This window comes from Chenopodium album, chromosome 14 (assembly GCF_948465745.1).
Source record: "Chenopodium album chromosome 14, dcCheAlbu1.1, whole genome shotgun sequence".
Taxonomy (NCBI): Eukaryota; Viridiplantae; Streptophyta; class Magnoliopsida; order Caryophyllales; family Amaranthaceae; genus Chenopodium; species Chenopodium album.
In genome coordinates this window covers 13,609,021-13,632,241 of record NC_137847.1, presented here as the reverse complement: position 1 = coordinate 13,632,241, position 23,221 = coordinate 13,609,021, and the positions used below count along the sequence as shown (strand labels likewise).

At 31.7% G+C, this 23,221-nt stretch overlaps 2 protein-coding genes across 2 annotated transcripts; both read left to right on the top strand.

Annotated features, from left to right (window-relative positions):
- The first annotated feature begins 788 nt into the window (after positions 1–788).
- LOC145578969 (plant intracellular Ras-group-related LRR protein 6-like) lies at positions 789–8,489 on the top strand. The gene is made up of 3 exons (XM_081636265.1): positions 789–1,118; positions 2,705–2,874; positions 7,720–8,489. The coding sequence occupies exons 1-3, from the start codon at positions 789–791 to the stop codon at positions 8,432–8,434; spliced, it is 1,215 nt and encodes a 404-aa protein (XP_081492391.1). The 3' UTR covers positions 8,435–8,489.
- Positions 8,490–11,872: 3,383 nt separating this feature from the next.
- LOC145578968 (choline monooxygenase, chloroplastic-like) lies at positions 11,873–19,215 on the top strand. The gene is made up of 10 exons (XM_081636264.1): positions 11,873–12,713; positions 15,066–15,111; positions 15,244–15,379; positions 16,785–16,859; positions 16,935–17,138; positions 17,338–17,433; positions 17,652–17,758; positions 17,877–17,970; positions 18,646–18,696; positions 18,830–19,215. The coding sequence occupies exons 1-10, from the start codon at positions 12,410–12,412 to the stop codon at positions 19,004–19,006; spliced, it is 1,290 nt and encodes a 429-aa protein (XP_081492390.1). The 5' UTR covers positions 11,873–12,409; the 3' UTR covers positions 19,007–19,215.
- The last annotated feature ends 4,006 nt before the right edge of the window (positions 19,216–23,221 follow it).

The following is a 23,221-nucleotide window of genomic DNA, read 5'->3' as shown; positions in this document are numbered from 1 at the left end:
TGTTCATTTTAATTCAATAATTCTACTTTAATTTATTTTATCCAAAGCCCATAGGGCGTTCGTTAGCTTTTGCCTATTGTTTAATACTTTGTATCAAGTTCCTTTCACCTTATCACATTAACTTATTACTTATTCTTATCAATATAAAACCATATCAAATTTTACCAAATTTGATGGATTTCTCATTTACATCAAATTTTCAAATAAATATGGAGTGCAAATCACCAAATGAATAAATTACAATTAAATATAGATATACCTAACTCTAAATAAATCAAATCAAAATGTGATAACACCTCTTCATCTCTAAAAATTCTTATTTTGACTTTTTTTTGGTCAATCACTTTTATTTGGATGAGCTTTTATAGACGAGAAATTTTTTTTTTTCTTTTATGTTCCCACCGATTCATCATTTGGGCTAATTTTTTTCTTACTTTTTTTTAATGAAAACCATGAATGTAGACAAATCATTTTTTTTGAATGAAAACCTAAAAGCAATAAAACGATAAATGTGTACTAACTTTTTGTACTTTTATTTTGCTTTTTCCCATACGGCTCAAACGTCAACAACACGTGTCTATAAATCTATCCTTTTATTGTACTCTTCCTTTTTCTCCGTACATTCTTCCATATATAGCCATTGCTCTCCTCTTTCAACTCTTTAACCACCATTATTTCCAAAACACCCATTATTTTTCTTACCAAAAAAAAAAAAAAAAACTCTCAAAGTTATAGTCTTGTGAAGAATATTTCAAGAGTGTGAATATTATCAGAACAAAAATAAAGAAATGATGTACGAAAGGCATCATCAACAAGCGCGATTAGATGTGAGGAAGAATCACTTAATGAATACTTTTACTGTTAATAGTGATACTATTAGTAATACTAATCATGGTAAAAGTGTCAAGGATTTCAGAAGATCAAGATCGTCGTTAGCAACGACTAATAACAATAACATTAATAATAAAACGAATACGAATACAAAAACTAAGAATGATGATCAAAATGAAAGGCTTGAGATTGTTGATTTAAGTGGAAGGTCTCTTGATTCTCTCCCTAATCCTTCTATTAATCTTGCTGCTATCTGCAAACTTGATCTTTCCAATAATAATCTTGAGGTACTTTTCTACTCCTTCATTTTTCCTATTGTTTTTTTTAGTTTTAATTTGTTATTTTAAGTATTATTACTCCGTAATATTTTTTTTATTTCGGTTGAAGTTTATAATTTAAATGTATTTTACTCCTATAATATTAGAATTGCATGAACTCTGAGTTTTTTTTTTTTTTTTTTTTTTTTTTTTTTTTTTTTTTTTTTTTTTTTTTTTGAAATTGTCATCGAGAGTCTCTTGTTATTCACCCGGAAAATGATTCATGTTTTTCGGCTCTTTTTTTTGACACTTAAGTTTTAAAGAAACGACATTATTTCCTTGCATGTTTATAATTTTCTCTTTTTTTGTTAATGATTTTCCTTAGTGCTTACTATAAATAAAACATAACAGAAGTAGGGATTTTTAGCAACGCACAAAAATTTGCAAAATGTACATAAACTCTTTTAAAAATTATACTCCATACTTTAAAATAAGCAGATTAAAACTTTTAGGAATAGCTCAAGTGGTTAGAGCTTTCCTCCCGATTCCAGGAGATCCTGAGATCGATTCTCACCGCTGCCCTTATGGCTCTCTAAACACCAAAAAAAGATAGTCCGTATGTAAAAAGGAACTAATTACAAAGAATGAAATTATTTTAATAATAAAATTAGACTATACAACAAGGCGAGGAAAAAAAATCAAAATAGGAAGAACGAAAAATAACATTATGAGAATTAAGGAGCGGGGGCATCTTAATTGTAATAAAAATATCGAATAGAAAAACACCAGTAGCATATCATGATAAGCTTATCAAACCCCTCCTCCTTTTCACTTATTATAACCATTTGCTTACCTAAGACTTTATTAGCTTTTAAAGATGATGATATTTATTTTGGATAGAGACAAAATAATAGCACTTCATAAATTTTGTTTCATATTGGCTTACTTGAGTATTTTAAATTATTGATGATATATAAGTAATTTTAATTTAATTCGAGGGAAATTGCTTCTTAGTCCAAATTACTAGTGAAACTTTCACACTTTAAGAGCCTTTTTGCCCCTTCCGATCCAAAACGAAGTTACTCGTATTAAATGTTTACTAAAATAAAAAAGTTAAGTAGTTTTCTCCGTTTTATCATAAAATAAATGTCTAAACTTTTTAGTGTAATACTAGATGAAACTTGTCACTATCTAGTCTAGAAATTAAAGGTATCAATTTCTGTTTTATATGATGACCGCTAAAATCTGAATTTTAATGACAATCGCTATATAAATTTATTCCAACAAGTCCAAACAACTAGACGTCAACAATTGTCTTTCTAATCCTTATTCAATTTTTTTTGAAACAATGGTATTGTATCTTTAGGTTTAGTTTCTTTTAATTGGCTAGTTAATTTAATTGGCTAATTATCAATTAAACTTTTGATAGTATATATAATTAATTGATTGATTTGTTTGTTTTGTTTTGTTTTTCTCAATTCAAATTAGTGAATTAAAATTCCTTCAATTTTATTTATTTATTTATTTATTTTTATTTTTAAATTAGTGAATTAAAAGGGAATAATTAATTGATTTAATTGTTTTGTTTTTTCTGAAATTTAATTTAATATTCACAGAATATCCCAGAGTCAATGATAGCAAGGTTGCTGAATGTGGTAGTATTGGATGTACACTCAAATCAATTGACTTCTCTACCCAATTCAATTGGTTGTTTATCAAAGCTCAAGATCTTAAATGTTTCTGGTAACCTTTTAAGTTGCATTCCAAGAACCATTGAAAATTGCAGGTTAATTTCCTGATCTATTTTTCCTTTTTTTTTTTCAATTTATTTGCTTTAATATTACAGAGTATTAAACTCATAATTAATGCATGCACCACAAGTTTCACAACATAAAAGTTAGGATAGTTTTATCTCAATACTAAAGGTATTGGTATAATACGAGTAACAAATAACAATATGATGTCATGTTAATCATATTAGGCGATTTATCCATGTAAGAAAAAAATTTCTATGGTACAGAATAGTAGAATATTGAATTAAATTTAATGGGACTTCTTTTTAGATAGAAAATAATAATGCATTATTACGCATATTGTAGTCATCTGTACAAAATATTAAATGTACACTTGTACGCCTTGTATATGCGCTAGAGTCAATATGTGACACTTTGAATTATAGAAGCGCATGTCACATATGTGTTGCCCCAAAATTCGTTTGACATACTTTTTCTGAGGTTATATACATAGTAATATTAGAGATGTAAGAGTTATTGCTTATTTCCTAGCAAGAATTTATTGGATCATTTGAAACACACACACAAAAAAAAAAAAAAAAAAAAAAAAAAAAAAAAAAAAAAAAAAAGTTATGAAATCATTTAACAATAACCTTTTAATAGCCTTAAAACTAAGTTACTTGATTAAGTAATTCAATTGTAATGTTAAAATATACTCGTACTTGAGTTCCATTATTTAATTATATAATAGCGATGTAATAATTGGATTGTTAAGAAAGTTCAAAATCTTACATGAAATCGAGTTTCCGTGGTACTCATGATCTTCTAAAATCAAATTTTAACATCTCTATCTAAATCTCATTATGAAAAGGGTAGTTATCAAGAATTTTTAATGTCATATTTCTTATTTCTTTATGTAATTGATTCCATTTGATAGGAGCCAGCAAATCAGATTATCCAACAAGAACTTTCTCTACTTTCGTTAGTTGTAAGAGAATTGTCTACATTTTGTATGATTGTAATTAACAAATAATTGAGAAAATAATCAATCATCAATAACGATAAACTTCATTAATTTTCTATACTTAATAAGTACTCTTCTCTATCAACCAACTACTTGTTATATGCCTTAATCATATTTTTGAAAAGTAATTGAGAGTTGATTATATCAAGGAAATTAAATAAATAAAGTAATTTAAGGGTACACGTCTTTCACCTGATATTCATTATAGGAACTTATCTGAACTTTGGTAGCCCATATTAAGGCCCTGTTCTGTTCACCTTATTTCCACTTATTTAAGGGTTGATAGGTTCAAATAAGTTCAGATAAGGGTTAATAAGTTCAGATAAGATAAGTTCAGGAAAAATAAGTTTAGATAAGTTCAGATAAATTGTGATGAGGGTTAACCAGAGCTACCCAAGTTTAATTTATAACTAAAATAAGTTCTAATAAGGGTTAATAAGTTCAGATAAGTTTAGATAAGATCAGATAAGTTCAGATTAGCTCAAATAAGTTAAGATAAGTTCAGATAAGTAAAAATCAGGTGAATAAAACGCACCCTAACCATAGTTAGGATTTATATGAACTTATTTTTCTTGAGTATATGTTATTTGAATTTATTGATCCTTATCAAAACTTATTTCTCTTGTAAATAAGGTGAATTTAACATAATAATGCATGAGTTATGTAGAGTTATATATAGGTGTGAGTAGTTAATTTTGAGAGCAACAGTGTAGTAAAAAAAAAAAAGCTCCATTAAGTGTTCAAGTTGAGGTAATTATACATGTACTTTTATTTTTTTAAATAAAGGGATGAAGGATGTAAGAATTCAAAAAATTACAAAACAACATGAAATAAAAAGTAAGAAGAACTTCATAAAATTGATTTTTTTTTTTTAACATAAAATAAAATCGAAAATTTTTATGTATATACTGACATATATTCGGATATAAGGTGCACTCAACTAAAAAATATCATTGGATTCACCTTACACCTAGGTGTAAATAACAATCTCTCTCATACAGTAGGCTTAGGTTTTCTATTTCACAAAGTATTGGATGAGGTTGTTTCATACAATGGGTCCACCCTAAATCTAATACCAAGTATATAAAATGTTCAATGACTTGTAAGAAATTTCCTAAAAATTATATGATGAAATGTCCAAAAATTTAAATTCCAAAAAGTCAAATTGTTCAAAAACTTATATAAAGCGTTCAATAATTATCTCACCCTGAGTTTGAACCCACAAAATACCGTGAGTTTGAACCCACAAAATACCTTCTTTTTTTTTACTTACTAATTAAAGAGTATCAATTCCTAGCCCTTAAGATTTCGTTGAGCCATTTTCTTAATTAAATTATTACTTTAAGATTTGTGACAGGCTCATTGCTGGTAGTATACATGACATTTTATCTTGTACACCACATTTTGTATTTTTGTTATTATACATATCCTTTAATTAGCTAGGCTTGACCAAGAAAACTATTGTTTGAAAATCTTACCAATTATACAAGAAATTGAGTTGGATCGACTAGAATAAATCTAGGGTGTAATGAAAATGTCCACATCAAGCTTTTGTGGCTTCATTGTACTCTATATATGACGTACAATAGTACAAGTACGTTTATAAAATAGCCTACTTGATGTTAAAAAAAATTAAAAAAAAAAAAATCTAACTATTGTTGAAACATACTTTAATATATGAAGTAATAAAAAACTGGCTTGCACGATTAATGCTTCATTTTGATCAAATCTCTTTATTAAGGTGAAGATTAGTGTTAACCGTCGACCATGACTGCTTATAAAAATATTCTTCCAAATCTATATTCTCAACTTATTTCGTGGAATATAAAATTCAAAATTTTGAATAGTTTAGTGCTAGTAGTTTTTTCAAACAAGTAAAAATCAAGGTATTAATCTTTAAGGTCATATTTTATTTATTTTATTTTCACTTATCTTAAGAAAAATAAATCCATATTAATTCAAATTTCAAATAAATTTAGTCATTCAGATAAGATGAATTCTGAAAATTAAGTTTTGATAAAAATTGATAAGGGTTACTCGTGTCTACGTTATAAATAAAATAAGGTCTAATAAGTTTATATAAGTCTGGTAATATTAATAAGTTCAGATAAGTTCCTATTAGGTTAATAAAATATTTTTTTTTTTTTATTTTTTTGAGGAAATAGTAGAACAATTACTCTAAATTGGATAATTAATTGCCAATGATCAAATAGGGATACATCTAGGGGTGAGCAAAACTTCAGGGTACCCTAACCTGAAACCGGAACTTGCTCGGAATCGCATGTTCTAGAACCGGAACGTGTAGATCAAGTTCCGGTTCTGGGTAATAAAATTTTGGACCCGCAACCTGTAGGGTACCCTGTTAGTATAGGTTTCCTATAGAGTACATGAAACCGGAACCTATCATTTAAGCCCAAGTATAAAAGCCCTATATCAAAATTGTATAAAAGCCGTTACCTACCTCTCTCCCTCCTCTTATTCATTTTTCATCTTACTTTTAAAGGTTTAATTAATGATATTAATATAAGTATTTGTAATTTTGTATTAAATATTCTAGAAAATCAAGTAACTATTAATCTTGCTTTTGAAAGACAGGGTACCCTGTTCCGGAACCGAAACCTGCAGGTTTCGATTTCGGGTCTCAATTTTTAGGAACTTGTTCAACAGGTTCCGATTCCTATTTTCAGGAATCTGTTGCAACAAATTCTGGTTTCGGGTCCTAAAATTTTTACAGGGTACCCTGCTACGCTCACCCCTAGATACATCAACCATTTTAGTTGATAAACATGAACTTACACTTTTAGCTTTATTAAAAAAAAAAAAAAAAAAGACTATTGAAATTTCAAACATGTTTAATTGTATAGAAGAGAAACCAAAAAATTCATAGTTTATATAGCTAGAGGTTTTTTTTTTTTTTTTTCTCTTTTTTTTTTTTCTTAGATTGATGTTCAAAGAACATAAGAGACGTACTTACAATTTTCTTTTGACTAGTTCAATCATTACCCAAAATATGAATGGATAAGAAAAGAGGAATATAAAGCTGATAAATAATTTATTTTTTAAATTATATTTTATATTTTTAACGGATAAGCTTAGTAGTTATTAAAATAGATTGTATAAATATTTCTTTACATAGAAGAATTTGTATTACATTTACAAAGATAGATACGTATGTGATTAGGTGGGTCAATCACGTTACATAGATACTTCTATATTCATTTGGTCTTGCATTATCTATTCAATTATATCTAATCATTATATTTCCTCAATCTCTTCCCTTTGTCAATTTTTTGTATATTTGAAAATTGGAAAATAATCAAAAAAATTTGAAAACGACGTATAGTTTGTCATGTTGATTGCTTTGTTCTTCTATTATAACATGTTGGTGTTCTTGACTGTATTCGTGCTTAACGTGGCCACATGGTTCTATAGCAATAAAATTAGTACAATTAAGTTTAATAATTATAATAAAATTGTAATTAAGGCCGTCAATAGGTAGCTAGGTCGGCTGATTAAATTTCTAAAAGCATTGTTTAAAAACTTGGGGGTATCATCAACTACTATGTAACGAAAGTGTTGGCTATAAAATCATGATATAATGATATAGAGTCAGCTCGTTTTGTGTGCGGTTGGCTACATCATGTAACACTGACCGAGTAATTCTTATAACACTAACGAAATAAATCCATGATAACTAGCTACACGGTGTGACCAGTCACATATAAGAATTTGTGATTTTTTTGTAATTAAGTCCAATATGAAGTTACTAATTGTTATGTACCAGTTCATTTATTTAATACTACGTAACATTTTAAGGTATATATGACGCATGTTTCTATAATTTCTAACGTTTTCTTTCCTTTTGCATGAACAGATTACTAGAAGAACTAAATGCCAACTTCAACAAACTTACATTTTTACCGGACACAATTGGATTTGAGCTCTTAAATCTCAAGAAACTTTCAGTAAACTCAAACAAAATTGCCTTCCTACCATTTTCGATATGCCATGCAACGTCGTTACGTGTGCTAGACGTACGTCTCAATTGCCTTCGTTCGCTACCAGAAGACCTAGAAAACCTTATCAACTTAGAAGTTCTCAATGTAAGCCAAAACTTCCAATACCTCGTCGAATTGCCCTACTCCATAGGCCTTCTAATGTCACTTGTAGAGCTCGACGTGAGCTACAACAAGATATCGGAACTTCCAACTTCATTAGGGTGTCTTCGGAAGCTTCAGAAGCTTCATGTTGAAGGAAACCCTTTGGTTTCACCTCCCTTAGAAGTAATGGAGCAAGGATTAAACGCGGTTAGGCAATACATGACCGAAAAAATTAATGGTTATCATCAAGATTCTCCTAAGAAGTCTTGGTTTAAGAACCTTAAGAAGTATGGGAACTTTTATGGTAATGGAAATGCAACTCCCGGTAGAAGGTCGTACGAAATCGAGCGAGGGTTTATGATGCCAGAGTATCGCCCCATTGATGCTCTTGCTTCACCAAGATATAACTTTGGTATGTTCTCTCCAAAAAGGTTTTTCTCTTCATCACCTCGCAAGAGTTTCACCAACTACTTCTCCAAGTTTCGATAAAAGGGATATATACGTAGTATGATTCTAGTGGTTTTATGAATTTGGTTATGTGTGATCACATCATCACATGTCAAATTAAAGGTCCACTACATGACGATGTATTATATCACTACCCTTTGTGGCTCCCAAGAAGAAAGAAAAAAATATTCCAAAGGTCGAATATAATGTATATACATTATAGGGGTTTGGATTTCTTAATTATGTATACAAGATTTTGTGGTTTGGTACTTGATAATGTAGTACAAGTTGGGGTGTTTGTGACCCGTGTTACCTTGTCCTGTAAAACTATACTATTGGTTGTTCTTTGGAGCAAACTATAAATAAATTTGAAGTACTTAATTTGTGTGCATGTATCTGTTTAGTGTGCTAGAATGAAATTGTCAGATGTGTGCGTTTTTTATGTACTTTATAGATGTGAGATCGATCATTCACTCTAACACATTTTCAAGGTTGTTAATCCTTTTTCCAATTCCTTTGATTGTGTAATGTATTTTAACATATAATTTGGCCTCCCTGTAACAATCTGAGATGATGTGCGATATAGTAGAACGAATTAGAAAGATATGTTGGATTGAAAAATACATATATATGTATAAAGCATGCATAATAAATACAAACTACATACATGATGACAAATTCTTTTGCCAATAGTGCACAAAGAATGTCATTCTATCCATTTTCGCTTCATAAATAAGTTCAATATCTTTTATTTCTAAAAATTTTGAACTCCAAGATGTACTCATCTTCCTCTTCAAAGATTTTCATACAAAATAATTCATTAGCCATCACTTGACCAATTGTTTTAAGAAGTATGTGATCCACATACAAAACCAAAAAGACATGTGTATATGTCATATTTACATTCCAAAATAAATATTTCAGAATTCTCATTAGACATCAAACATATATTTCTTTGGCTGAGTATCTATTCTGCTTGTTTTCGTGGGTTTTTACTTTCCTCGATGTGTTTTGCTTCGTTTAACTAAGGGTTCGTTTGGCATCGCTGTGGTTTTCTGTTTTTTAGTTTTTTGTTTTTTAAAAGTATATTACATATGTCACATAATGGATCAAAAAATATTTAGACTTATTAAAATCATGATAATTTTGAAAACTGACAACAAAAAAGTGAAAACACCTTTTTCTTGTTTCCTGTTTTTGGTTTTTAGTTTTCAAAAAAACAGGAAACTGAAAACCAAAAATGATGTCAAACAAGCCCTAAGATTTTGGGTTTTTTTTTTTTTTTTTCCTTGTTTGGCAGAGGATTATTTCTCTTACTTTACTAAATGGAGGATGCAAGTAATTGAGCTTGTATTGCAAAATTAGGCTAGCTAGGATGCCAAATTTGATGGAATGAAGTGATGGATTGAAAAACAAACAATCCACTCTTTGCATTAATGGAACAAAATGGAAATAATAGGCTCATATAAATAGCCTTACAAATGAAACTAAATATTATCTAAAAATAAGCCACTAAAAAATTAAGTGGGTGAACATATTTTACATCCGCCAATACAAATTCACTAATAGAACTAGTTACTTGTAACATTTAATTTATGTTGGAAACATATATAATCAAACAAGGAGGGGATAATAATATAAGATTTTAAGGAGCTAGGGTATTTTAAGATTCCATCGCAAAAAAAAATCAATCAAATATGAATACGGTAATAGAGCATTGTCATGTGCTAATTAAACTCCGTTAGTCTTGAACCGCCCCGCCCACTATGCACGCCCATTAACTTTCTTCCCTTAGGATGCTAGTCAGGCTTAACTCCGAGGATGCTTATAGCAAAGTATGCAATGAAAGCTTAACTACGCGAGAGAGTAAGAATGGATGCACAAGAGATTAAGAATATTAAAAAAGATTTTAGTACTGGAGAATGATGAAAGTGCTTTTAAATGATATGATGCTACAAAAATGAGAGGAAGTGTTAAGATATTTAGAATATATGTTTTAATTTACTAGAATATTATATGGTAGGCATAGGATAGGATTATGGCATTCTTTGATTCTAGCTTGATTGTTTCCTAAGGCCTTCACATTTGTACGCTATATATATTTTCCAATTCAACTGAGATCAATACAAGGCTAAGTTTACACCGCATATAGATTTTACATGGTATCAGAGCCGTGTTTTTTTTAAACTTTAACAATGGCAGGTGATGATCCACCGCCACCATCTTCAAAAATTGAGCCAAATTCTCCTTTTTATCGTGGAAAACAAAGAAGCAACATACAGTTTCAAAGTCTCCCGCAAAGGCATAGTACCGCTCTCTCGAAGCTAATACATGTGAGCTGAAATGGTTGAAGTGTTTGTTACTCAGTCTTGGCATTTAGCATCCCAAGATTATTCATTTGTTTTGATAGTCAATAGGCATTACACATTGCCAAGAATCCGGTTTTTTCATAAAAGAACCAAACACATTGAGGTCACTTTTCGAGATGCTATTACCAATGGTACAATTGCGCCCTCTCATGTTACGACAAATTCTCAGTTGGAAGATATTTTTACCAAGGCTCCTGGTAAATGATAGTTTGATTACCTCTTGTCGACGTTGGGCATATATGATCCATACAATTCTCCAACTTGAGGGGGTTCAGATATTTAGAATATATGTTTTGATATACTGGAATATTATATGGTTGGCATATCATAGGATTATGGCATTATTTGATTCAATTCTAGCTTGATTAAGGCCTTCACATTTGTACGCTATATATATTTACACTGAGATCAATACAAGACTAAGCTTTCAGTGCATATAGATTTTACAGGAAGACACTTAATTATAGGGCTCCCAAGTGCCTAGAGACTTCTTTTCTAGAACCTTCTAACCTCCTCAAATGGAGAGTCCTAGAAGCTATCTTTTCTAGAGGCTTCTGTACAACTCCTGGCTATACAACTCGTATGTATGTACTTACATACTTCCGAAGTATTCTACAAATCTCTAGCACTAAGAGTATGTACAAGAGTATCCTAAAATGTTCTAGAAGCTTCCAAGCGTATCTCAAACCTCGTAGCGCAATATGGACATTTGTGGACCCAACTTGGAAAACCGACTTCACCATGATGTTCATTGGGTCCAAAAACGATGGGTCACCAAGTTGGGCTCGTTTAAGCTCCATTTGAGCCTCCAAATGGTCCATTATCGTGTTACTGTCAATGCGGTGTTCAATAGCAAAACAACACCTGAGCTAAATAAAGCTCTATAGGGAGAAGGTGCTTAGCAGCACCCATGAGCATCTCCCTTGGCCCAAGTTGTTGCCTATAGCCCACATGACCGCATTGACTCTAGCAAAGCTGTTGGGCATGAGTCGTGATAATAGTCTACTAACTCCATACCATTCCAAAACAGGAGTAGACAAGATAATAGTCTATTAAATCCTTTACCAGAAGCATTTCCTTACTTCCACTAATTCCATCAAAATATCTACTCCATTTCTATGTTAAAGTTCCTCTACTAAGGTGCTATCATTTCCGTTCTTTAACTATCTTTATAGCCTCAGCAAGTACAGGTGAATTGTGTTTTTGCAGGTTATTACGCGTTAGAAGTATTATCCCAATTCCATCCATGTCACGAAGGTCCGCAAGGATGTTGATTTCCACAAGCCTTTTTTTCTTTATGTTTAGTGGATTTACTAGTTTAGTTTGTTGTAGTTTCTTCCCTTTAGTATGTATCCTTCACACTTTGTAACGGCTCTTTATTTATGAAGTTCTCTTTGTAAAATAAATAAATAAATAACTAAAAAAGAAAAAACGAAAGAAAGAAACAAAAAAAGAAAGAAGAAGAAGAGAAGAAGAAGAAAAAAAAAAAAAAAAAAAAAAAAAAAAAAACATTCCATTCCGAATATCCCAAAAACCAACCAACAATTCCTTACTTCTGCAGTGGGTATTAAAGTGATCAGTGTGATCTATTGACAACATTTGTACTTACGAGAGTGATCAATTAATCAAGCTAACACTCTCACTATTGATGTCAACTGCTACCAAAAACCCACTTAATCATGTCATCTTGCAATCCTTTGGAAGTAATCTCAATTTTATTCCCAAAATAGAAAGAATTTCTTCAATATTTTCATTTCGTAAAAATCAAACTCCCATTAAACTCACAAATTGTCTCTCAAATTCAATTCAATCAACCCACAAAATTGTTCATGAATTTGATCCCAATATTCCTGTTGAAGAAGCTGTAACTCCACCCAGTTCATGGTATTTTGATTCTTCTTTTTATTCCCTTGAAATTGATCGTGTCTTTTACAATGGATGGCGAGTAATAGGTAATTCACTCAATTTTCTCTCTTTTTTATTACTTTTTAACCTGTTAAATTCTCGTATAATTTTCTGCAAATTTCGTTTTTTTTTGGCATAATAACAAAAACAACCAGATAATTTTTAAAATTTCTGCCAAAATGATGATGGTAAAATTAAATATGTGCTAGTATTGAAGCATTGTTAAAGATTTTAGTCTTGGATAATTGAGGGTATTTTTTACATTGGTGTTAAGATTTTAGGCTTGTGAAGTGATAACCAGATTATGAGGGTGATTCTGATGATTAAAGATGAACTTTTAAAACAAAGATATTATGGAATATAAATATATAATGTTGGAAACCTTATTTTTGCTTAATTGGGTATGCTTGTAAGGCAGGCTTAATTGTAGGGAAGCTAGGGGAGTCACCACGACACCCACCAAGTCACAATCTAGACAACCAACCAACAATTCAATCCAATGAACCTAAATAATAACAACAACTAATCACCAACAAAAATCAGCTACACATGTAATATAAACACGACAATAGTAGGAAGATTAAATTGCAAAGTATTCACAGGAATTATACATGGAAAACCCCTTCAAAACCCCTTCAATGTGAAGTGTAAAAACGACATTGACAGATAAAAGGTGTAGAAATCACTAAAACATTGGTGTTTGTCGGACGAACCAGAGCTTCATGCGACGATTCAACTGTCTATAAAGAGGTCCTATGTGTCTTCAACAAAAACTGACAAAACGATCTGATGGTTGAATTTCCGGCAACAGTCAGTTTTTTGGAAGTTGTCTCTGAAAACCTCAAAATGAATAAGCTCAAAAACCCGTGCTCCCGTTCTCTCTATTTTTGTGTGTATATTGTCTTAATATTCACCCTCTCACTTGCTGACTTCTTTTTAGCAAGAATTACTTTACCAAAGCGTACTAAGCAAGCTTCAAATTAAGCCGGTGAAGCCCAATTTGGACTTAACCATTCCTCAAAAAAAAAAAAAAAAAAAAAAAAAAAAAAAAAAAAAAAAAAAGAGAAAAAAAGGTTGGTCTTAAACATAATAAGTAAAATGCCAAGCAAATAGGCCATCCAAAATGGACCAAAATAAAACACATGTTAGTGAGACTTGGGCTGGACGCCTGGACCCACAACATTAAGTCATTAATATAGTAGAGGGAAGAAGACTGTGATCTTGTCTGTGTTCGCGGTATAGTAACAGTGTTATGCATTATAGTGTACTCGTAGATTGGTTGATATATGGTTATTTCTGAGATATGGGTATGCTCACTTTGCTTGTAAGGGCTTCTAGGATTAATATTAACTTTGGAGAATCAGTGATATCTAAGTATGAGAAATTGTCTCTTTGGCGAGTTATACTGGAATTATTAGTTTCTACTGAAAGTCTAAAAATGAAGTATGTATCCTTGATTCCTTGGTCCTAAAGGACAAAGATAGCATAAAAGATATCTAATGAGTAGATATTTTCCTATGTTATTTAAGGCTTTTACAGGCAGTGGAAGCTCATGTAGCTTTCTGTTGCCAGGTAAGCCAAAGCATGTGCGTAGACCAAAATCCTTAAAAGTAAAAGAGAATTCATGTACAGAAGGCGGAATTTCAGAACTCCCAAATTTAGCTGCTGCTGCTAAACTTGGGGATGATGCCATTTTCTTAGCTCTTATTGGTCTTTGAGGAAGTCAGTAGGCATTTATCTATTTTGGATGATACTCTGTAGTATCTGTATCTGGTTTTGTCATTGCTGTTCAGTTTGTTTGGTAAGAATCGGAACATTATTAGGAGTTGCCTATGGAGCAAAAGTTCTCAGTGTAGAATAATATATTGTATATTGCACACGATGTTTGTCAACAATACTTTCTTTTCAATGAAGGAATGCAACTGAATTGTTGTAGTTTAAGTTTCATAAGAAATCATACAGATATCCATTTTGGTCTTTCCAGTAATTAAATTCAGAGTAGGAATTTGGCTACTTTTGCTTATTACTTATTCTTTATATAGCTCTTTTGATAACTAACCCTTGACAGTCAATTAAAAGCTACTAAAACAGCTTGAGCTAGACCCTTAATTAGCTTAAGTTTTATAACTTCATGATTTATCTTTTATAGAAAAAATGTCATATAATGTGTATTTAAAAGCAATACAGAGATAAATGAGCAAAAGGCATGAATAAAGGACTCTGTTTCAAGCTGAAACTGAAAGTACTATATAGAGAGTTTAGGTTAAATAGGTTTTAAGTGTTTACTCTTCTTATCATCCTTCAAATGCATGTGAATTTATTCTGTAGAGAAGTACGACTATCATTATTTATTATAAATTAATGGTAATGATGTCGCAATCTTTATCTTGAACTTATAGGTTGCATTGATCAGATAAAGAATCCTCATGATTATTTCACTGGCAGGTGCGATTTTCTTTACTGTCTTTTGTGTGTGTGTGTGTAATGGTTGGGGGTGAGGGAGCATTCTACGGTTACTGATTTTCTGACTATCACCCTGGAAACAAACTACTTAAAATTTATTGTTAACCATGGCAGATTGGGGAACGTGGAATATGTGATATGTCGAGATGCTGATGGTGAGATTCATGCATTTCATAATGTTTGTCGCCATCATGCTTCCGTTCTTGCTTATGGAAGTGGTAGAAAAACCTGCTTTGTTTGCCCTTATCATGTGAGTTTCACTCCCATCCCAGTTTCCTATAGTATTACTTTTCATTGTTTTCAGTTTCCTCGGGGAGGGCCTAAGGCCTTGTAAAATGCAAGTACTTAAATCTTTTAAAAATAGAAACAAACATAGAATCCTTTTACATTTGACCATGGAACCATGAATTATAGAATGTTAGGCAATTTGCAAGAGTAAACATTTAGCTGCAAAAGTTAGCTATCTGCCTCAATCTTATATCTAATTGATGTGCTCTACTTTTTTAGATATCTGATTGAAAGTGCTCTGCTACATATGTTCCTAGACATGTTTATATGCAAAACTAGCTAACATAAACATAATGTCTCTGTCCATGACAGCTTCAGTGTCTGTAACATGACTTTCTACCATCTGCAAGTTGTTTTTTTATGTTGACCTTGAAACCTCCCATAACTGGGTTTTTCAGCATAGATATCAGTAAAGAGTGAGGTAAATTATCTTCTACACGACGAATCGATTGACTTGTTATTGATTTGGGCTCCATCAGAAATCATTGAGTCCTCCCGTACAGAAAATTTCTGTTATATACTTATCTGTGCTTGACTTTGACTTCTGTAGTTGTATTGTGTTATCTAACTTAAAACTCTAGTATAAAACTGAGGTATATAAGATACCTAGGCAAATTCCTTAATATTCTTCTTCAAGTCATTTTGGCTGCTAATGTTTCAAGATGCTAGTTTGATTATATTTTTAAAATATGGCGTAATAGGAACTACCATCAAGTCATCATATTATGTTTCACTCTCAGTCAATAGTGCCTCAGACATCAATGCAACTTTGCAAGGCAGGAAACTTGATCAAAATTTCTTCTCAGAAATTGACTCCTAGACCTTTTTCCTAGTAATATGCCTACTTTTAGCCACTTTCCATCCCTGCTGTTTCTCTATCCTTTCCCTTGTCCTGGATGGGTCACTGAGCTTCACTCTGGTTCAATGATGTACCGGTGGTTCCACTACAGGAGATGCATCATAACTTCCTTAAAAACCTTGTCAAATCTGTTACAAATCAATTATCCAGAGCATGCCACTTTAATAAATGCTTGCATGTCTTTGTAGACGTTAATTCAGGTTGGCAGACGTGAAACTTGCCTCAGTTTATGGATCAAATGCATTTTTCTTTTTGATTGTAGTGAATATCTTGTTTTAACAATTTTTACTTCTCTAGCAGATCAGAGTTTGTTACTTTGACCTACATATCCTAGTGACTCTCTTTTTCTTTGTTTATCTATCTGTCAAATTTGTTTTAAATTTTTAAAGTTTTTTGTTGGCAATTTTTTTTCCAAGATTAAAAAGGTTTGTTCGACTAACAAAAAGTTCCTTATTTAAATGGTATAATAACCTCTATTTATTCAAAGATTTTTTGCATCATTTTGTAGGGATGGACATATGGCTTAGAGGGAAATCTCCTGAAGGCTCAAAGAATTACAGGATTGCGGAATTTTGACCCTAAGGTATGCAATATTTCTTAACTTGATGTTTGCCATCCTAATTTTCTTTCCTATAATGATTTTCAACTTTGTTTTTAGGAGTATGGACTTGTACCCATAAGTGTTGCTACATGGGGGCCATTTATTGCTATCAACCTAGGTGTTTCCAAGAAGGAAGTTGATTTTGGAAGTATGGAGAATGACTGGCTTGGCAGTTCAGCTGGCTTGCTTAGTTCCAATGGAGTTGACACCTCTTTGAGTTACATTTGTAGACGTGAGTACACCTTAGAGTGTAACTGGAAGGTCTGAGCTTGCAGTTAGATATTGTAACACTCTCCTAATTTTGGTTTAATTAAATTTAGTTTCTCTTTGAGACACAAAGCTTGTTTCTCTTTCTGCTGAATGCAAAGAAAATATCTTTTACAGGTCAACTACATTTTGCATTAATTGACTTATTGACTTGTGTTAGTATTTTATGCTTGCTTCATTTGTCCTATTTCAGGTATTTTGTGACAATTATTTGGATGGTGGCTATCATGTTCCATATGCACACAAAAATCTTGCTTCTGGGCTTAACTTGGACACATATAGCAGTGAAGTATGGTCATTATTTCTCTTATATAGTATATGATTTTACTTGCAATTCTTAGGTGGTTTACATATGCCACCCAAGAGATATATAACATATATTGATGAAAGTAGATACTAAAATATTTTTTTAGTCTCCTATATATTTGTTTCAAAGCAAGTTATTAAGGGGAACTGAATTCTATAATAATGTCAAAATCTGATCTGACATCTAGTTTATTGCATTAGATTTTTGAAAAAGTTAGCATCCAAAGATGTGCAAGTGGAGGTGAATTTGACAGACTTGGATCGAAAGCACTCTATGCATTTGTTTATCCTAACTTCATGATTAACAGGTGAATATGTCTTTCATTTAAGAAGTTGCTGTTGCTCCATTTCTTACAACTGTACTTTCTGCATATTTTAACTTCCTTGAGACCTGGACCTCTTTTTCATGTACTGCTAATATAATAGGTATGGCCCTTGGATGGACACCAACCTTGTTGTCCCATTGGGACCACGGAAATGCCAAGTCGTGTTTGACTACTTTCTTGACGTGTCGTTGAAGGTGAGATTTCTTCTTTAGAGTTTTATACTCATGCTGTTTATAATGGAAATATACGACAGCAATCTCCTGTGAAAAACTAAGTTTATGTTACCTTTGTTCAATAAGTGACTCAAAGAAGTATGTTGCTGTCAACCACCCACAATTATCTATGAACTTTGACAATCCAACAATACAACTACTATTTATGTGCCTATAGGTATGTTTAATACCAACAAGAGTAGGCTCAAGTGGTAAGCAACTTGATGTCACTTAAGGGAGGTCTCGGGTTCGAGTCTCACCGTATGCAGAAACTCTTGTCGGGAGACTCACCCACCATAAGCCAGGTGTGCTACCCGAGTCGGATCCGAATATAGTCGGAGCTAAGCTCCGGTGAACCGGGTGGGCAACCTTAAAAAAAAACTATAGGTATGTTTAATAAAAAAAAAATAAAAAAGAGTGGCTATATAGGTATGTTGTTGCTCTCAACAATTTTGTTGATCTATTTTGGGTATTATGCCGGATTGCTGTTCATATGAGATTGCAATTTGTGCATCGGTGATTCACACTGGGTTTGAGGTATATCTCTGGAGGATCTTTAATTTTACCAAAAGATGAAAGCGTGCGATTTAAGAGTTTGCTGTTTAAAATGTACTTGTTGAGTGCAGGGTATGCTCATATATCTGTTGTTTATTGTAGGATGATAATGTTTTCATTGAAAAAAGCCTAAAAGACAGCGAAGAAGTACAGGTATGTGAGAACTGTTCTAGATTTGTTGTGAATATATTCACGATTGTCCCTTGCCTGGACCCCCCCTAACCTTGAAAAAGTAATGAAGGGATTTAGAAATGACCCATTGACATTATATCTGTAAAAACTTCAGATAGAAGATATCATGCTGTGTGAAGGTGTTCAGAGGGGTGTTGAATCACCTGCGTATAATACTGGAAGATATGCACCTACTCTCGAGAAACCGATGCACCATTTCCATTGCTTGCTATACAGCAACTTAACTGGACAGACTTCAATATTAGGTAAATTTTTGAGGAGCTCCTACTGAATGCAACGGTTGTGCCAAGAAGTGATGTGTTATATATGAAGTTTATTAATATTTTACTCGGTCTCTCATTAGGCTCAAAGAAGTAAGATCAGATTGAAAAACAGTCCTTTAACTCTAATTTTTAAGTTTTAGAATTTGTTTAATATTTTGCAGCTTGAAATCTGTACAGCTTTGATTATGTTGAAAATTGAACATAGATGCATGTGTTTATATAAGGGTCGTTGTATCATACCTTCTTCGGCTGAAGAATTGAATGTGGTGTTCTTGCTGTGCCCTGTTGGAAATGAGTGCTTCCTCACTTCTGCTTGCAGAAACAACCTCAAAATATTCTGCAGCCCCATATGGTGGAAGCACTTGTTTTTGCTCAAGATTGGTTTCACTTCTGCTCCTCTCATAATTTATAATTCATGAAAACTTGCTTGAATTAAAGCAGTGGCGTATCCAGGAATTCCGAACTGTGGGTTCGGAATTTTTAAAAAAATGATGATCATATATTAACTAAATATTCAATACATAAGTTCATTTTTTTTTTAAATTACAAATGGATGGATTTTACAAAAAAAAAAAAAAAAAAAAAAAAAACCTACAAAAGCATTTTTCGAGTTTTCATAGTTTGAAATTAAAGCGTGCTAATACATTACTACTTCTATAAATCTATATTTCTATTGCAAAAAATCAATATTACACATAAAAATAAAAATAAAAAATCTCAAGCCCCCAATAAACACAAATTTAACAATGTAAACTTCTTCTAATTATCAATTAAAAGACCAAGTAAAAATTTTAAATTCTAAGTTTCTACAATTCAATTTGTCAACAATTCAAGTATTCAACAATATATTAAAACCAATTAAAAAAATTAGTATGTAATTAACTAATTATCACTAATTTTAATAAAATCAACCATTAAATAAAGATTTAAGAATTAAGAGGAGTAGAGGAATAAGAGGTCTCACAAGCTCACGAAGAACGGAAGAACTCGGAAAAAAATTACAAAAAAGAAAGATAAAAACATTAAATGAGATTAACCATTAAATAAAGATTTAAGAATTAAGAGGAGTAGAGGAATAAGAGGTCTCACAAACTCATTAAGAACAGAAGAACTCGGAAAAAAATATCAAAAAAAAAATAAAAACATAAAATGAGGGCAGCAGGAATCGAACCCAAGACCTAAGGAGGAGATTCAATGCTCTAACAATCACTCCCTTACCAATGTGCCAGGCTTTAACATTTGATTATTTATCTCACATAAATTAGTTTTAACCCTTTTTTTCTTTTTTTTTTTTTAAAAAAAAAAAAATTAAAACTTATAATTTTTTTCCGAAAAATCTGTGGGTTCAATGAACCCCCTTGAACCCCCCCTAGATCCGCCCCTGAATTAAAGAATATGGAGGATGATAAGATCTTCTATATTAAAGTTTAAAATGGCAATTACTTTTATACTTGTATTTTTTTAACCCTATGTTAATATATTTCTCTCCTTATTTGTGATACTTCAATTGTAGCTATGAAAGAATTGAGGCTGGAGTAACCAACCATTGATGAGTCATTCGAAATTTTCGATGCATGAAGCACCATTTATAAATGTTCCAACTATGATGTAATATTTGTACGTATACTTGGATATTTAATCGAAGAACTCGCTACATTGCTGAACGTTATCATTTGTACATTGCTGAACTTTATTGTACTCCATTAACTTAGTACACATTATCCGTGTGTTTCCTTCCTTCGGCTCCCTGGAATACGGCTGGAACTGCTAGTCACACCAGGAGTAAAACTTGGTTGACTTGGTGGTATTTTTCCTCTTAAACGGACAGTTATAAACAACCCTGCAAAACAAAATTTTCTCATGGAGCCAATTTCACACCAGGAGGATATGTTTGTTGTGATGAAAAATAAACTACAAGTGCACGTCTGATAGATAGAGATCTTTCCTTGGACTTCGGTAAACAAAAGAGAGAATTTATTATAGTGTATTTTTTACAATAAAATTTATCTGAACTTAACTTATTAGACCCGATTATCATTGTATTGTATATTTGTATATGAGTAGGGGTGAGCATAACAGGGTACCCTGTTAAAATTCCTGGAATCGAAACCCGAATCTGTTGCAATAGGTTTCTTAAATTGGGAACTGGAATCGAAACCTGTTGAGTAGGTTCTTGGAAATTGGGAACTGAGTGTAGGTTTTGGTTCCAGTTCCGGTTCCGATTTCGATTCAAGGTACCCTATCTTGTAATATAATTAATAACTTGTTACATAACTTTTTATAGGAAAACAAGATGGTTACCAAGTAATGTTTATAACTCGCAAATAAAATGAGCTAATAGTAATTGTTGAGCAAATTTAATGTATTTATTTATAATTGTAATTTTGATATTTATTATTTAAAAAAATTGGTTAGAATTGGTATATAATTTGAACTCAAGTGGTACTTTTATCAGGTTATAGAATACCCTACAGGTTCCAGTTCCAAAAAATTGGTGAGAACCTGAACCGGTTGCAACAGATTCTCCATTTTGATACCAGGAACCGGAATCTCTTGTGCAGGTTTTGGTTCCGAAACCTGCGATTTCTAATAGGTTCTGTTCCTGATCAGGGTACCTTGATTTTTTGCTCACCCCAATATATGACTATATATACTAATGGAGCTAAGAGCAAAACTAAACTGGCATGACTGATAATAGTGGTCAAAGCTTATATTTAGATCAAATCGACTGGACATGTTTTAGATTTTTTTTTTTTAGGATAAATATGAAAAATTATAGAAATTAAATGGTTAATGCTTATTTGAAACCTGATATAATTTTTTCTTGATTAGAGTAAATTCAAAAACGATGAAAAAGAAAATCTATCATTGTAGAAGTTATGATGCTTAAATAATTAGCTTGCTGTATAATCGCTGACATAATCAAACTTGGAAGAATGTCAATGAATTAATTTGACCATCAACATATATAATTAAACATTAATAAATAAATTACAAAAAGATTAATCATGAAATAGGTTTTTGTAAGGATAGATTAGTCTTTATTTTAATCATTAAGGTTAGATAATGAGCCATTGCAGCATTGGTTAGCCATTATAATGAGAATGGGTGCACTACATAGAGTTAATCAAATGTATAGAGGCACTAGAGACTGTGGTAAAAGTTTAAAAATAAATAAATCTATCAAAGAGAAAATCCAAAAATAGAGGATCATCATGTAAATTTTCTGAATAAAATACAAGTTTATCTTCATGGTAAACTTTAGCACTTTAGCTGTTTATCTAGAGTTAAAATAGTGAAGTATTTTGGACAATTATGGGCAACATAGTCATTTTACAATTTATATTTTTAACGTCAGAAATCTGTTACTTTAGGCACTAATATCATTTTTAAAAATTTCAGAACTAACAATGGAGAAGAACAAGCTCTTCAACGGAGGAAATCAAGCTTAATAGTACCTTCGATGGAGGAGTTGGTCACCCCAACCCTTTAGGGTTGACCTTGCCCTTGATTTCACCCTTTCTATAGAGTTTCTCGTTTAATTGGGCCGTCGATAATGGTGATGTCGTTGGAGTGGTGGTGCGGTGGAAGGTTGGTAAGATAGAAGCTTAAGCAGTTAAGCTCCTTCAATGGAGTTAACTCGACAGAAATGAAGGAAATGGTGATGGGTGGGATGAAGAAGAAGAAAGCTTTACCCACTAAACACTACTTGTTTACAAACTTGCTATTAGATAAACAAAATTCTTTATCAATAAGATAAATTGGGATGTCCCTCGAATTTCTCATATATTTATGATCAAAATAATGTATCGGAAGAAGTACTAGTCTCATACTTCCTTGGTTTCTATTTAGTTGACGCGTTCAATTTAAACACACATATTAAGGAAAGGAGAGAGAATGAGTGAGAATGATAAAACAAGTGGGAGACACTAGTAAATATAAGGTATAAAACATATCCGAAAAATAAACATGTCAACTAAAAATAAATTTCTTAAAAATAAATGTATTAACAAAAAAAAAAAAAACGGAGATAAGTATTAATTAAAACAGAGAGAATAGACAACCTTTTCCATATAATTTTATTTACTACATATTTGTACTCTTTCCGTTTTTTTTATTTGTATCACTTGCAAATGCGCGGAGTTTAAGGAGAATGAATTAATAATGTGAGTGGATGAATAATCTATTATGGTAAAAGTAATGTAGGGACTATGAAAGTAAAA

What these genes read in the sequence shown, in the direction of transcription:
- LOC145578968 (XM_081636264.1), top strand. Translation starts at nt 12,410, where the DNA reads ATGTCAACTGCTACCAAAAACCCACTTAATCATGTCATCTTGCAATCC. An exon ending in CCTAACTTCATGATTAACAG is followed by an intron (nt 17,759 to 17,876) that starts GTGAATATGTCT and finishes CTAATATAATAG; the next exon opens with GTATGGCCCTTGGATGGACA. An exon ending in TTCTTGACGTGTCGTTGAAG is followed by an intron (nt 17,971 to 18,645) that starts GTGAGATTTCTT and finishes TGTTTATTGTAG; the next exon opens with GATGATAATGTTTTCATTGA.
- LOC145578969 (XM_081636265.1), top strand. Translation starts at nt 789, where the DNA reads ATGATGTACGAAAGGCATCATCAACAAGCGCGATTAGATGTGAGGAAG. An exon ending in TTTCCAATAATAATCTTGAG is followed by an intron (nt 1,119 to 2,704) that starts GTACTTTTCTAC and finishes TAATATTCACAG; the next exon opens with AATATCCCAGAGTCAATGAT. An exon ending in AGAACCATTGAAAATTGCAG is followed by an intron (nt 2,875 to 7,719) that starts GTTAATTTCCTG and finishes TTGCATGAACAG; the next exon opens with ATTACTAGAAGAACTAAATG.